The sequence below is a fragment of the Grammomys surdaster genome, unplaced genomic scaffold, assembly GCF_004785775.1.
Source record: "Grammomys surdaster isolate TR1022 unplaced genomic scaffold, NIH_TR_1.0 317, whole genome shotgun sequence".
In the NCBI taxonomy this organism is placed as follows: Eukaryota; Metazoa; Chordata; class Mammalia; order Rodentia; family Muridae; genus Grammomys; species Grammomys surdaster.
The window spans coordinates 490616-506555 of record NW_021604736.1 but is presented as its reverse complement, the minus strand read 5'-3'; the positions used below and the strand labels follow the sequence as shown (position 1 = coordinate 506555).

General features: G+C 50.2%; 2 protein-coding genes across 3 annotated transcripts; one reads left to right on the top strand and one right to left on the bottom strand.

Annotated features, from left to right (window-relative positions):
• The first annotated feature begins 2242 nt into the window (after positions 1-2242).
• On the top strand, positions 2243-14294 carry Fchsd1 (FCH and double SH3 domains 1). 2 transcript variants are annotated; one of them, XM_028777945.1, is made up of 20 exons: positions 2243-2310; positions 2564-2661; positions 3231-3276; positions 3743-3810; positions 4131-4266; positions 4352-4488; positions 4577-4640; positions 5425-5553; positions 5962-6084; positions 6241-6336; positions 6915-7034; positions 7421-7525; positions 7668-7829; positions 8426-8554; positions 8636-8719; positions 8852-8969; positions 9096-9316; positions 10216-10303; positions 11885-11940; positions 12071-14294. In XM_028777945.1, exons 1-20 carry the CDS (start codon positions 2290-2292, stop codon positions 12134-12136), a joined length of 2067 nt encoding a protein of 688 aa, XP_028633778.1. In that variant the 5' UTR covers positions 2243-2289; the 3' UTR covers positions 12137-14294. The 2 variants fall into 2 exon arrangements, with proteins under 2 accessions (XP_028633778.1, XP_028633779.1); XM_028777946.1 differs by lacking the exons at positions 2243-2310; positions 2564-2661; positions 3231-3276; positions 3743-3810 and adding an exon at positions 3851-3905.
• Rell2 (RELT like 2) lies at positions 13121-15851 on the bottom strand. The gene is made up of 7 exons (XM_028777948.1): positions 15799-15851; positions 15143-15382; positions 14728-14793; positions 14568-14634; positions 13953-14138; positions 13343-13718; positions 13121-13223 (listed from the first exon to the last, which is right to left on the bottom strand). The coding sequence occupies exons 2-7, from the start codon at positions 15324-15326 to the stop codon at positions 13191-13193; spliced, it is 912 nt and encodes a 303-aa protein (XP_028633781.1). The 5' UTR covers positions 15327-15382; positions 15799-15851; the 3' UTR covers positions 13121-13190.
• Positions 15852-15940: the final 89 nt, after the last annotated feature.

Sequence of the window (15940 nt, the reverse complement as noted above, 5' to 3'; positions counted from 1 at the left end):
GTGGGAAAGGCCTTGACTTGTGGGGAGATAGGAGCAGCTGGGGCAAAGAGTGGGTAGTAGGAGAGGCAAGACAGAAAAATAGGGAAAGGCTGAGAATGGTGGCCCACACATTTAATCCTAGCACTCGGGAACTGGGGCAAGTGGATCTTTGAGTTCAAAGTCAGCCTGGTCTACAGAATAAGTTCCAGGCCAGCCAAGGCTGCATAGTGAAACTATGTTTCAAAAAAACACTCAAAACAAAACAAAACAAATAGGGAAAATTCTGAGGACACAAGAAGGCAGAGAGAAGCCTTTCATCAGAGCTTCTGGCTCAAACCTTTGCTAGTAGCACAGCAAAAATAATGTACAATTAACTGCTTCCGGTCTTTCTCATGTCTTAGTCATAAATCTGCAATTTTCTAGCAACTTCACTAGACATTCCACGACGACGAGGGTAGAATGTGTAATAAACCCCTTGTGCAACTCTCGTGGCTTTTGAGTCTCCTGAGTTACCACACATATTTCTTTTATCAGAAGAAACAGAAGGAAAACCTTTTTCGCAACATAATGGCTTTAAGATGGAAACTGAAGCCTGTCAGTTGTGCTACCTGTCTTTAATCCCAGCAATGGGGAGGCAGAGGCAGGTCAATCTCTGTGAGTTCAAGGCCACCCTGGTCTACAGAGTGAGTTCCAGGACAGCTAAGACTACAGAAAGAAAACCTGCTTAAAAAATAAAAAGTAATCTGAGAACCGCCAAAGAACATACACTGCTAGTGATAAGACACTTAATTGTTTTCTCTTCTTTGAGGAGCCCCATCCCCACACCAGGTACAAGCACATTTCCCCTGCACTCCCTTGGGAAGCACATCCCACAATCCCCTTACTTGGATGTGTCTTACTTTCTTCTGATTGAATTTTCTCTTCGCTCTTGTGCTCTAACCTATATTAAATTATCTTTAATAAAATTTCCAACTCTGCTTTGTTATAACAGCTAGTCTTGAAATTCCTTTTAGTAACAAAATCACAGATCCCAGTTTGGACTGAGTTGAGATCACTCTTGGGGAACTCCTCAGGGTGCTGAGGGTGACAGTGTGGAGCCTTGTCTCTGTCCTCTCAAGAACAGGAGTCTTCATATCCTTGTAGCCTGTCTTCTATTTGAGTTTCAGGTGTTTGGATTTTCCTTGGAAGCAATTACATTTTAAGCATGTTGTCTTAAAATTACATTTTAAAGTACATTAAAATTACATTTAAGCCTGTCGTCTTAACACCCTTTTCAATCACTGGTCACTGTTGAAACGGTGGGTTGTGGGAAGAAGGAAGAAAGCTGGAAATGAAAAGGCTGAATGTTAGACTTGAAAACCAATAATGAAGTCTTGGGGAAGGTTGATGGTCTTGGAATTTGAGGGAAATAGGTCACTAGAATGTTCTCTCTCTCTCATTCTGAAATAGAACCTGTATCTCTTACTGATGGAAAGGTTGTAGGATAAAATAAAGTGCACACTGAGGGGCTAGGGAGATGGCTCAGTGGGTAAAGGCACTTAGCATATACATGTGAGGACCTGAGTTCAAATTTCTAGAACCCATAAAAAAGCTGGACGTGTAGCGCCAGCATGTGTAATTTCAGTGCTAGTAGAATAGTAGAATCCTCAGGCTAGCCACACACACACCACGTTAAAATCGGTAAACTGGAGGCATAAAGCCTGAAGAAAAGATCTATAATGATGACAAGAGCTTTCCAGGTCACACGCCCCTTCACGGATACCATTAATGCCCAGTGGAGCCCAGGATGTACCCGTCTTTTCCTCTGGACTCGTTTCTGCGGGCTCTGGGCCTATTTCTTACCTCTGTCACACTAGCATTTCCAGTTCTGCGGGGACTAGGGAAAGGTGCCTCCCTTTGTTAGAGACATTTTCGCTCATGTGGCCGGTGACTCAGTTTCCCTGGTCACCTGTCTTCTGCACTTAGTGTAGGGACTGGTATTAAGCATATGTAAATGAATGACCAGAAGTAATTACAGGCTGAATCAGTGGCTATACTAGAAATAGAACTCAGGCGTCTTGACTCAGAAGCTCGAGGATCTCCCGACTGCCAGGCGCACGCTGCGTCCGCCCGGCGGCCTGGACCCTTCCGGGGTACTTGTAGCCAGAAATAACAGGTTGATTTCCTCTGCTGCCCCTGTGTTCTTCCGCGCCCGGCGCGCAGCTTGACGAGCGTGGGCGGAGCGGGTCAACTCTGGGGCGGGGCATTGTCGTGGGCGGGGCCTCCCCGAGTTCCGGAGTAGAGTGTCTGGCAGCCTTTGCTGGAGCCGCGATGCAGCCGCCGCCCCGAAAAGTGAGATTTGCCCAGAAAAAAGGGATTTCCTGGAGGTCTGGGGGAGCGGAGGGAGCCCGCGGGCACTCGATCGGGATGGGTCACAAGGAGTGGCAAGGAGGTCAAAGCTTAACCCAGAAGAAACCGAGGAAACAGCCCAGCCTCTCTCGGGCCCCGCCCCCTCACCGCTCCCAGTGAGGTGTTTTGTAGGTCCCCACGCCGCCGGAGTGGGGTACCAGGCGGGAATCCTCACCTCTCTTTCTCAATCCTACAGGTGAAGCCGGCCCAGGAGGTGAAACTTCGCTTTTTGGAGCAGCTGAGCATCCTTCAGACCCGGCAACAGAGGGAGGCGGATCTACTGGAGGACATCAGGTAGCCCTAGACCCCCTCACCTTCACGTACTCCATCTTCACAGGAACGAGCGCCACTCTTTTCTCAGTATACATCTGTCAGGGTTGGGCGTTGTCTGGATGAGCTTTCTGGCCTACCCATTCATGACCCTCACCTTAGACATGCCTCTTCAGATAACTGGGGCTATATACATAGAGAGCCCCTTCCTCATATCTCTTGACCACACGCCATTCTCCACCTCTACAATCAAGCTTAGGGCATAACCCCCACCCCACTTCCAGACCTATTGGAAGTGACAGACACTGTGAACCCAGCCAGGTGTTATCAGTCCTCGCACCCGCAGGCCCACAGATGGTCCTCCAGGGGTGGGAGGATCCTGCTGGGACTCTGAGCAATAAGGTGAGGCTGACCTGTGTTGCAGCTTCCAGAGGTGATCTCAAGGACTCTTTGTCTTTCAGACCCACTCCCTCTGGATGTAGTCACACTCTGGGTTGGTTCCTTCTTCCTCCTGTTCAAGCTGAAGAGAGACTTGAGTGTGGGAAAACAGTAGGAAACAGTAACATCCCCTTTTCTATTCCCAATTTCTACAGATCCTACAGCAAGCAGAGGGCAGCCATTGAACGGGAGTATGGCCAGGTATGGGACTCCTCTCTGGACTTTCCCTCTTGTTATAGCCTCCTTTACATGGACAGCAGTGCCCCTCCCCATTGTGGTCAAGAACAAATAGCTAACTGTGTGATGTTTTTATTTGTGAGTTAGAATAAAATGATTTCATTAACAAAAAATAAGACAGAACATATTTAGGATCAGCCAGATTTATGTCAGATCCCTGCTTTATTACTTCCTTAGCTGTGCGATCTTGGGCAAGTTACTTTATTATTTTTTGGCCTCAATTTTTTCTCTGTAAAATGGGAATTGTAATAATAATACCCAAACTCCACATAAGGTTCTAAGGACTAAATAAATGAATGGACATAAGGCATTTAGGAAATGTATATGTTATACATCCAAAAGATGATATTCTAGACCCTGGATTTAAATTCACCCCCAGTTGGGGTGAGTCTTCGTAAAGGATCTGTATGTGTGATGGTTTTCTCACCAGGCACTCCAGAAGCTGGCCGGGCCATTCCTGAAGAGAGAAGGGCAGCGGAGCGGGGAGGTGGACAGCAGGTGAGCTGCACAGAGTTGGAGGTGATGGGGAGCTCAGCCCCAGAGATCTGTGGGGACACGGACCTAATGAGCAGGGGAAGGCACGTGAGCCAAAGGTAGGGCTGACACAGCAGCAGCCGAGGAGCTGACCCAGCAAGGACACTGTGGGTGGGGGTGGAGGGCATGAGTGATCCTGTGGCTGAGTTAATGGGCTGATCGATTGCTGGGCTCCTAGATGGGGGAGGGGCACCTGTCTCTTGTGGTATTGGTATTGGGGTGGGGTCTCATGAAGTGGTGGAGTGTTTCTCTCTTCAACACGGACCTTCTCTGGGGAGGGGTAGGACAGTGTTTGGTGCCTGGCGCTGCCTTCTGGATGCCACTGTGGCTGGAGGCCAAACCCGACTCCAGGCGTCTGACCGATACCGTGACCTAGCAGGGGGTACTGGGAGGAGTGCCAAGGAGCAGGTGCTTAGAAAGGTATGTCTCAGTGGATGGGGCAAAGGAACTTCCAGCTCAGATTAGACATGGTTTGGGTCAGGATTCTATGTATCTTTGCCACCAGGGGACAGAGAGCCTCCAGCAGGCACAGGCTGAGGTGCTACAGTCTGTCCGGGAGCTGAGCCGGAGTCGGAAGCTCTATGGGCAGCGAGAGCGTGTTTGGGCCTTGGCCCAGGAGAAGGCAGCTGATGTCCAGGCCAGGTGGGCTCCAGGGCATGATGTGAGGACTATGGGTGGTATCAGAGTGTCATAGCTGTACCTGACTCTTGACTGTTTCTTCCCTGCACAGGCTGAATCGAAGTGACCACGGGATCTTCCACTCTCGAACCAGCCTCCAGAAACTGAGCACCAAGGTTTGGGGGGTGGGGGAGGGAGGGATAAGGCATAAATAAGGGTAGAGTAGTTTAGTGGTTTGGGGTCCAGTGGCATAAAAGTAAGAGATTAGGTTGAACCTAGCTTGCAAATTTCCAAGTGGTTCATTGTCAGGCATGTAGTATGTACTCTGTAAAGCTGTAGCTCAAGTATAGCTGCTTGGTTTCTTTATCTGGACAGTAGAAACAATGCTTTTTTTGTTGTTCCTTTATATGTGCTTTGAAGTACCTCTCCATGCTAGTCAGTGTTCCGCCCCTGGGGATACAGTGAGAACAGGACTAATGGAGTCACCTCACAGCCCGGGTGAGGTGAGAGTATGCGAATAATCAGATGAGGATGGAAATTAAAGTGCTGTGATAGTTGGGCTCTAGTGAGAAGCTCACTGAACAGGTGGCCTGAGTGTCAGGGAGGCAGCAGCCATGCCAAGGTCTTTGGGAAGAGCGTCCTGAGGAGAGGGGATGTTGAATGTAAAAGCTGAAGAAAGAGTCACTTTGGTCCAGTGTGGCCACAGCACTGTAAGCAGGAGCCATGCACCTGGGAAAGACCAGCTCCTGTAAGAGCTGGTAAACAATGGCAAGGCACGGTTTGCATTTTTATATTTGTGCAGAAGCCACAGGAGGGTTTTAAAGCCAGTGTTCTCCATGGAGGTTTTAGTGTAGTGCCAGGAAATAATGTGAGATCCATTCTGGTTCTGGAGTAGAAGTTGGCCTTGGAAGGCCTCCAAGGGTTCAGGACTCCCTGTTGACTCTTCTTTCCATTTCCCAGCTGTCTGCCCAGTCAGCCCAGTATTCCCAGCAGTTGAGAGCAGCTCGCAATGAGTACCTGCTAAATTTAGTGGCCACCAATGCTCACCTTGCCCACTACTACCAAGAGGAATTGCCAGCACTGCTCAAGGCCAGTCCTAACCCAGACTACTCCTGCCCTTGGTGAATGTAGACACCATCCCTGGTTCCTCCTTCCACCCGGACTGACTAGTGCTAGTGCTCAGAGTGACTAGAAGATGCATGTGGAAGTCCTGGTTCTGCTTCTTGATGTCTATTTAACTCCTCATCAGAGTTAACCCCAGTTTGCCCACATCGTAACTCTAATGAAGTTTGAAGAGAATGGAAGTACTTAAACTTGGAAGTGGTTTAAACATGACAAACTGTGGTTAGAAGCAGTAATGACTTACCCCTAGTCTTCTCCCTATCCCTCATGTCCGTGCCCCATCCATGAATGGATGATCTTCTCTGCACTAGAAGCCTGGGAGAAGGTCATATGTACCCAATGTACTAAGGTACCTTGGGGTTCTGTTCTCTCCAGGTCTTGGTAAGTGAGCTGTCAGAATACTTGAGGGACCCCCTGACTTTATTGGGACACACAGAGCTGGAAGCTGCAGAGATGATCCTGGAGCATGCCCGCCATGGAGGGAAGGCAGCTTCTCAGGTGAGGGCTCTCCTTGGGATGCTTTATGTTTTCTTCAAACACCCACCCGACTCCTTCACCCCACGACAGGCAGTTCTGACTTCTTTTCTTCCAAGAAGATCCTGGACAGTGTTGAGTGGGTGGCAAGTGAGTGCCCATACGTTTATCCAACCCTAGGTAAATTGGGAACAAGATGTGAAGCTGTTTCTTCAGGGGCCTGGAGTCTTTTCTCCCACCCCACCTCAGCAGTTCCAGCCAGCAGGGGCTGATCAGGTGAGAACACCCTTCTTGTGGAAACAGGCCAAATCTAAGCGTAAATATGCTTTAGACCCCTTGTCTCATTGATCCTATCCCAGTATTGATTTGGTGACTGTTCAGCCTTGGACAGGGGTTTTCAAAATCCCATTCACCTCCCTCCCATCTGTACACAAATGCACCTCAGACGAAAGTCAGTCCTGTTCTCTTCATCCACCCTGATCCCATTCCTGGGCCTGTGTCTACATCAGCACATACTTTTGTCCACAAACAAAGGCATTCATTCCATCTTCTTTGTCCCTGACACTGGAGGTCGAGATGAAGAAGGAAGGGGCTGGAGAGATTGCTCACTGGCTAAGAGCACTTGTTCTTGCAAAGGACCTGGGTTTAATTCCCAACATGCACTTGATGCTCACCACCACCTTGGACACCAGGTGTGCATGTGGTGCGCAGATATACATCCAGGCAAAACATGTATAAACACAAAATAATAAAATAAATCTTAAAAAAAGATAAAAAAAAAGATAAGGAAGGAGAAGGCTGGTAAGAAGGACGTACACTGGGTTTTTTCTTCAAGCATTCCTTGTCTCCTTCAGGTGTGTGCTCTGGAGTGGGGAGCAGGAGGCATGGCTGGAGAGAGTGGCCTGGAGAAAGAGGTTCAGCGCTGGACAAGCAGGGCTGCCCGGGACTACAAGATCCAGCATCATGGGCATCGGGTGAGGTGGGGGTGCAGGCACTGGGGGTGAGTAAGAAAAGCTGAGCGATGGGAACCATTGATGCAGACAGGAAGGGAGGGAAAGGAATTTTAACACAATGGTATGATGCAGTAGTTACGAGCACAGCTTTTGGCCCTAGACAGACTGGGGTTTGTAGTCTCTCCTACAACAAGTTTGTAGTTGCTTTTGAGTTCTCTAACCCAGGGTAAGGAATGACTTCATTTCTCTGGACTTTGATTTCCTCATGGCTAAACTGGAGCCAATGATAATACCTACCTCATAGGGAAGATAGATGACCCAATGCACATGATGCAACTAGCGAAGTACCAGGTTCAGAGTGAACTGTGGCCCACAATGTCTCCACCCACCTCTGCCATCCTCACCAGGTCCTGCAGCGACTGGAGCAGAGGCGTCAGCAGGCTCTAGGGCGAGAAGCTCCAGGAGTAGAACAGCGGCTACAGGAAGTGAGGGAGAACATCCGACGGGCACAGGTGAGCCATGGCCCTGGTCTAAGAACCACAGAGATCCTGCCTCCTGGGGCAACCCAACCCTCTTCACCATGGCAGAGAAAAAGGGAAGCAGAGGGTAGACCCATCTAGCCAGGATATACTATTCTGTTTTGCCTCATACCAGGTGAGCCAGGTGAAAGGGGCCGCCCGGCTGGCCCTGTTACAGGAAGCTGGTCTCGATGTGCAGCGCTGGCTGAAGCCAGCCATGACCCAAGCCCAGGATGAGGTGGAACAGGAGCGACGACTTAGTGAAGCTCGACTGTCCCAGAGGGACCTATCTCCCATGGTGAGCTCCTCCTTGTCCCTAACCGTGCACACCTGGGAAGCTAAAATTCCTTGTTAGAAGGCAGAGCCTCTAAAATGGGAATCACAGTATCTAACTCTGCGGGTTACCACGAGGCTACCATGCATAGTTTCTGGCATGGAGAATCCTCAATAAACTTATAATATGGTGATTAAGAACCATGGTTCTGGGAGCAGACTAGAAGTTAATTGAATGCCAGCCACTCTGCTTATGAGCTGTGCGACATGGGAAAATGACTTAACCTTTGTGAGCCTCAGTTTCTTTAAAAGTAAAGTGAGGTTAATATCGTTATACAGTATAATATAGTTAATACAAAACAGTGCTGGGTTATGCAGAAGCTTAAGTGAAGTTATATGTATGTATGTATGTATGTATGTATGTATGTATGTATGATTAAGCACGTAGTTGTAATTGCTGTTATTTAGTATCATCCTGTCCTATGGTGGTTTTGGTTATGATATATGATCATTGGTTGAGGGATACTGTCTTGAGGGAGGATTCCCAGTGTCGGTTAGAGTTAGATAGGGGTATGGGAGATCCATGCAGTACTTGAGTATCTGTCCTCTACCCTGATCCAGGCTGAGGATGCTGAGCTTTCTGACTTCGACGAGTGTGAGGAGGCTGGGGAACTCTTTGAGGAGCCTGCCCCACCAGCCCTGGCTACCAGACCCCTCCCCTGCCCTGCACATGTAGTATTTGGCTATCAGGTGTGAATGGGTGTGGAAACCTCAGATTGGCAACAGGGGTGGGAAGGGGGCAAATCTTGAATCCTTCCTTGTGGGGCTCAGGCAGGACGTGAGGATGAGCTGACTATCACAGAGGGTGAGTGGCTGGAGGTCATAGAGGAAGGAGATGCTGATGAATGGGTTAAGGTGAGTATGGGACCCTGGTTGGGGGACACGGGGGACTTGTGTGTGGCAATGCCAGATGCTTGAATAGAGAAGAGCCAAGGTTGTAGACTGCTGAGCAAGTCTGATAACCTGTTCACACTGCTGGGTGAGCAGGCTCGGAACCAGCATGGTGAAGCAGGCTTTGTCCCTGAGCGATATCTCAACTTCCCGGATCTCTCCCTTCCTGAGAGCCACCGTGGCAGTGACAATCCCTCAGGAGCAGAGCCCACAGGTAAGGCAAGGCGGTATGGATCCGGAGACCATGGGTATACAGGTTACTGGATGGTTATGGGGTGTCACAGCACTAGCATACCACGACCCACTCCCTTACTTCATCCTCTCTTCTGGGGTTCTGTAGCATTCTTGGCACGTGCTCTGTACAGCTACACAGGACAGAGTGAAGAGGAGCTAAGCTTTCCTGAAGGGGCACTCATCCGCCTGTTGCCCAGGGCTCAAGATGGAGTGGATGATGGCTTCTGGAGGGGAGAATTTGGGGGGCATGTTGGAGTCTTCCCATCTCTCTTGGTAGAGGAATTGCTTGGCCCCCCGGGGCCATCTGAACTCTCTGACCCTGAACAGGTAAAACTTCATTTTCTCTCCGTTCCCAGTACTTCTGGGTTGACCTTTTCACCTCAACAATGCTCGGTATTAACATTAAATCTTTGTTTCCTCCAAAAGTTTGCCTCTTATGGTAGCTTAGGCCTCTCTGTATGCTTTGGTTGGGAAGAAAAAAGAGAAACTGAGGCACCCTTCATAGGAGCTTGGGAACTTTAGGACCAGATAGGCCTGAGTACAAATTGTTATAGCATGAGCTTGAGTGGTCAGCTTCTCTGAGCTGCCTTCTGCATGTGTAAAATAAAAACAGTAATAGCTGCTTTAGCAGGCTCGCTGCCATGACTAGAGATCATAAAGGCACACTCCTCAGCCCTGTGGCACACAAGAAGTTTTAGTGTATTAAATGTATATGGGTGCTTTGTCTGCATGTCTATCTGCACACCAGAAGAGGACGTTGCACCGCATTATATTGTGAGCTGCCATGTGGGTGCTAGGAACTGAACTCAGGACCTCTGGAAGAGCAGCCAGCACTCTTAACCACCGAGCCTTGTCATGACACAGTAGAGATTGTACACGGGAGTCAGAACACCACAGTTCTAGTCAGTACTCTGCCACTAAGTGACCATGATTCGGATGCATGGCTCCAACTGAATCTCACTTCTCCTGTAGCCCTCAAAAGACATAGCTCTCAGGGTGGTGGTGAGGGTTGAATAGATTGGTATATGTGAAGTGGTAGCAGAATACTTGACACATAATAACTATGCAGTGCATATCGGCTGTTGGAAATATGTATCAGTTATAACCCTCATTTGGCTGCTTTTGGTATTGAGAAGAAATGGGAGAGAAACCGAGAGTGGGGTGAGAAGAAACACTGTAAGTCCTCCCCCAGACCACAAATGACTGTATGCCTACCCTGTTTCCAGATGCTGCCATCCCCTTCTCCTCCCAGCTTTTCCCCTCCTGCACCTACCTGTGCCTTGGACGGATCTCCTGCACCTGCTCTGCCTTCTGGTGAGTAGACAGAAGCAGAGGCTGGGGAGCAGGAGCAGTGGTACGCAAGAGGCTTGGGCTCTGCCTTCCCCTGCCCCTGTGTGTGTACTTGCAGTAAGGCCCATGGCACATGCATGGGGAGGAGAGCTTGGATTTGGAGCCAGGTTCATACTCCTCTGTCACCTTCTGCTGTATGACATGAGGTAGGAGGCTTCACTTGTCTGGTCCTTCGTCCATGTTTTGTGTCATTGTCCTTTAGTCTTTGGAGCTAGGGCTAACCTTGAACTAGCATTCTTCCTGCCCCAGGCTCCTCAACGTGTTGGGGTTAGAAGTATGGGCACCAGCCTAGCTTGGTTTACATTCTTTATAAAGTGAAAGAAAAGGCATTGCTTTATTGAATTGTTATCAGGGGCTAGGGAGTTGGCTCAGTGGTTAAGAGCACTTGCTGCTCTTGCAGAGGACCTGTGTTTGATTCCTGGCACCCATGTGGCAGTTCACAGTCATCAGTAACTCTACTCCCAAGGGATGGGACCCTCTCTTCTGACCCAAGTGGGCACCAGGCATGCATGTGGTGCATAGACATACATGTTGGCAAAACCCTTGTATACATAAGGAAGAAAAGTTATCCAAGATATCTGCTAAGAGTGTACAACATTGTGCTGGCATACAGTAAACATGGCTGTTTTAGATCATTATTATTTTAAAAATTTGCTGTCTTTCCTCTCTGAATTCTTATATTTTCCTAAAGTGTATGTTTTCCTCTTAGTGTCCTTCAATTCTGAAATACAGTACTCACCTTTTCACTATTTTCTCTTATCTATTACAATGCTTACCTATTGGATTATTTTTTGTGGGTGCTGGGGATCAAATGAGGATCATGTTCATGCTAGGCACACATATCTACCACTAACTTATGTCTGCAGCCCCAGCCTCCTACTTTCCACCATCAAATACTTAGCCTTTCTAAAATATTCTAGTATGCCCACCTTCTCAGTCACCTTCCCTGGCTCCAGGGGCACTACCATCTCTTCTAGCATTCCTGTTGTACTTGAATAATTTAGTACTTGGGCATTCCCTCTTTCTCTGTCTCTCTGTCTCTCTCTCTCTTTTGGTTTTTCGAGTCAGGGTTTCTCTATGTAGCCCTGGCTGTCCTAGAACTCACTCTGTAGGCCAGGCTGGCCTCGAACTCAGAAATCCGTCTGCCTCTGCTTCCCAAGTGCTGGGATTAAAGGCATGCACCAACACCACCCAACTCACACTCTCTGTTTCTCTGTCTCTCTCTGTCTCTCTCTGTCTCTCTGTCTCTGTCTCTGTCTCTCTCTCTCTCTCTCTGTGTGTGTGTGTGTGTGTGTGTGTGTGATATTATGGGATTCTCAATAGGCATTTTGAGGGAGAAGCTTTGTTTCTTTGGTACTTTGTACAAAGCAATTGTGCATTAAGTATTTGTTGAGAATGGATGGACTAATGGATTTTATAGCTCAGGCTGGTGATTTTTTTTTGCTAAGTCAACAAGTATTTATAAAGTATCACTACCCTAAGTGCTGGAGATGCAGTATGGAGCTGAACAAAGCTTGAGAATTGACTTTTGGTTTCTATTTCTAGACAAAGTCCTAGACTGCCCTGGACCCCTAGACTTCATGGTGCCTCGACTCAGGCCGGTAAGGTGCCCTGACTTGGAGGAGATGGTACCAAAGGGTCATTCCTATGGTCTTATTTTGTTTGCTGGGCTGAAGTCAGAGATATTCCTAAGACAGACTCTGGAGCACTAATTATGCATGTCCCCTGCAGATGCGTCCACCACCTCCCCCACCAGCCAAAGCCCCGGATCCTGGACATCCCGATCCTCTCACTTGAAGGCCAGGCCTCACTGCCCTCCAGTGATGCTGCTGCCCCTGTCTCCATGCTGACAGAAACCACTCCCTCAATGGTCTGGAGCGACATAGGCAAAAGCTGCAGTCTTTCCTGATGTCCATTCTCACCTCCAGGGGTAGAAACTTACCCTGTTCCCATTTCTGGGATTTGAACCCATGCCTTCCCCCATTGTTCTCCTGTCATTTCTGGAAGTACCCCTTTGACTTCTTGCCATCACCCCATATCTAAGGTGGTAAAATACCACAAAATCTCTGGGGCTGGAACCCACCTCCCAAAGCCTTGCTTGGCTCTGGCTCACCTGTCATCACCCTGCCTCTGTGGTCAACCCCACCCTGAATGCCAGGGTCACTAGGCCTGGAGCCAGGAGAGGAGCAGATCTTGGAAGTCAGAGGAGCTGGAGCCAGGATACAAAGCAACTGTAATGTCTGAGCGGATTTATTGACAGTGAATAAAGGGTATGATGTCCAAGCCAGGGCCTGGGCCTCTTGTGCCAAGACGGCAGGGAGCCTAAGGTACTATTGCTTTAGGGGCCCACTGAGGGTAGGGCCTGGTCCCAGCTGCCACGCTCTAGCATGTAGAGCGAGGTTTTGGGGAAGGGAGGCCAGGCAACCTGTTGGCAGGTGGGGAAAGGAAAAAGAATGAGGGGCTGGGAATTGGGAGGGGCTCCTCCTGAGGTCTCTCAGCCCAGGACCATGTAACTCCAGATGGAAGTAGAGCTGGTCCCTCAACTGAGGGGCAGAGCTGTCCAGTGGAGGGGAGAGCCTTCCTGGCTATCCATCCCCTGGGAATGCCTGCTGGTAATCCATCAGCACAGTGAAGACTGTGGCTTGGAAGAAAGGAAGGGAAACAGTGTTGCTTCCTAGTCAAGTTCTGTTCTCCAGGCACTGTATCTAACTTCTGGAGGACATCTATGCCCACTCCCTACACACTAAGCTTAAAGTTCATTCCGAGGGTTCGAGGAGTTGATGGGATTGAGTAGTTTAGAGAGAGGGTGGGAGGGTGAGATTACCTGATCTTGAGTTCAGGGAGACTTGTCTCACATACCCCCTGCTTCTGGTGGTTGAGACTCCTGAGAGAAGGGGAGGTATTCAGTGGGAACAGGAGGTGGATCATATCCATGTTGCCCAGAGTATGGACAGTAAGATGTGTCCACCACTACCCAGTGCAGCCCTGGCCATGTCTTCATACCTGTTGACCTGAGGTGTCCAGTTTGGTTGGCTGTCCATTTGGTTCTTGACTAGGCAGCCCTTGGCTTGGGCCTCTCCCTCTAGGGCCCAAGTTCAGTTCTACAGAGGTTCCAGGGGTCCCCTCAAGTGTACAAGGGACTAGGCTGGCATCCTTGAGCCTTCCATTCTGTACTGGGTGGGTGGCTACGGCTTGGGAGGGTGGCGGCTCGGGGAGCAGCCTCTCAACGGCAGCCGTCCCTGTCCTAGGCTGCCCTCCTCCAGCCACCTGACTACCCCCTGGTTCCTGCCCTCCACCAGAACCCCAGCTTCTGTCTGTAGGGGAACCATCACGATGTTCATGTAGGCCATAGCGCTTCTCAATGTGTGTCACTCGGAATCTGAGTAGGAAGAGAACGTTGCAACTCAGGCCTACAGCTCAGAGGCTCCCTAAACCTCCCTCCCTGGGTTTGACCTGGGGTAGGGAAGCTGCCTGAGACTGTGGGACACTTCAGCCTGACCCCTGCTGTAATTGCCCAGTTCTTCAGAAGAAAGAATTGGGCCCCAACTTTTGGGGGACAGGATTATTGGGGCCCCAATTTAACCTCCTTTTTCTTGGACCACTATATCCCCACCTGCCCACTGAGAATACAGTGGTCTCTCCAGGTCTGGGGCGGCCTTTTCCTTCCTTAGAGCGACCCTGACGGACAAGTGGGGGCCTCTTGCTGCGGCTGCAGTGGATGCAAGGAGCTGCAGAGCCAAGGTGCACGGTGTGATGATGGGAGGGGGCCCCGTCCTGCAGGCTGGAGGTGGCATCCACACTGGACCACAGAAGGGAAGGGAGCAGAAACAATAGTGTCAATTCCCTTCCTGCTCTTTCCTCCTGTTCTTTCAATATGCTCTTTAAACCTCATCAAGCCCCACCTTCCCCAGGTTCCAACATCCCTTTGTCTTTAATAAATTCACTGTTAAACCAGGAGTGGTCGGTCATGTGTTCTTCCTTTCCACTCTGTTTACTAAAGAGAGCAATGCTTAACCAGAGGAAGTGACACCAGAGGTGAATGTTGGCTGGATGGTGTCTAGACACTGGAGGATAAAGGATTCCTACAAAACTTCTTTCATAGGTCAGGGAGCGTTGTCCACCTCACCCCTCTAACACTACCAAACTTCCCGGGACTTGGGAAGACTGTATTAGAGGAGGCCGTACTCCAAGGTAAGCTAAGTCATGCTGGCCCTTGTCTCCAGCTCACCTGGAGAGCTGCACCGTCCCTTCTCCTTCACTGTCCCCTAGCATCTCCTTCAAGGCCTCAGCATTGGCTGATGAGAGGGAGAAGAGGGAGTCAGTGGAGGTAGAGGTCAGGGCAAGAGAAAGTCAGTTTAGGAAGGAGTGAGCTGTTGGCCTATACTCACCTTCATTTTGGATGATGCAGCGAACAATCCGCTCTACTGTGTCCTCATTCACGTCATCGTCTTCAGCTGGAGGATGAAAGAGGTTGGCAAGGAAGCGGGAAATGAGTCAGCTTTGGGGGAGCATGACCTGATGGCCCCATGGGTGATAGCTCAAGACATATCCCTTTACCTATGTGCCTTCATGCATTGGGCCAGAAAATGTAAGAGAAGAAATGGGTTCCCAAGGCTACTATGAGTGGACCCCCTTCTCTAGCCTCGATTTCAGGGTGGTGCCACTCTACATGCAGACTCAAAAAATAAGCTGTCTTTTGGACGTCATCAGGATTTGGGCTGGGTCTGTCAGCCAGGGAGGCAGAAAAAAGTTTGGGAAGAAGGGTAAGGGAGACTTAATCGGACCTCTAGGCTCCTCACTCACGGGGCTGGAGCTGGGCATCATCAGGCTCTGAGCCCCTAGATGTGCGGCAGCGGTAGCCTTTCTTCTTGAGCACGTGGCAGATCATGAAGCCTACAAGGCCCATGAGGAAGAAGACCAGCACAAGCAGGAAGAGCATGTACAGCCCATGTTGGGGCGGCTCCAGGCCAGGCTGTGGTTCCGACATGAGGCCCTGGGGGGCGAGCGCGGGCCAGGGCGCCTCCTGGGTTTAGTGGGCTGCAGCTAGGGACCCGGCAGAGTAGGAAGGCATCTTAGGATCCGCAATAGGAGGCCCGCCCCACCCCCTACCCAACCAAGGAGCTGTCCGGACTCAGGGTGCTGGTCGGCCAAGATCTCCAAATGCTGGAGGCCAGATGGCAGCTACCCAGGCCCTCTGCCATGACCCAGTCTCACTTCTCTGATACCCAGACCGCTATCTTTTACAGCTCATTCCGCGCCCCAGTCCCTCCCAAGGACACTGCAGCACGAGATGGGGCAAAATTCTTAGGCAGTGAGCCCAGACATCTCGCTTGAGTCAGTGTTGACACTTCTTCTACACCGGCCTGAACTAGGCATCATGCAGCCCCCTCCCCTCCTTGCATTCCCTGGTCCCTTCTTTTTCGGTTCCTCCCATCCCGACCATCTGGCCCACCCGGTACCGGTGGTTTGGTTCTGTCTCCGGCTCCGGCTCCGGCTCGGGTCCCGGCTCCAGGGGTGTCCTCGTCCGGCTCAGGGCCCCCGACGCCCTCCCGGAGCTCATCCCTTGCCTCCTCCCCCTCCCCCCTTTGCCGCCTCACCGGC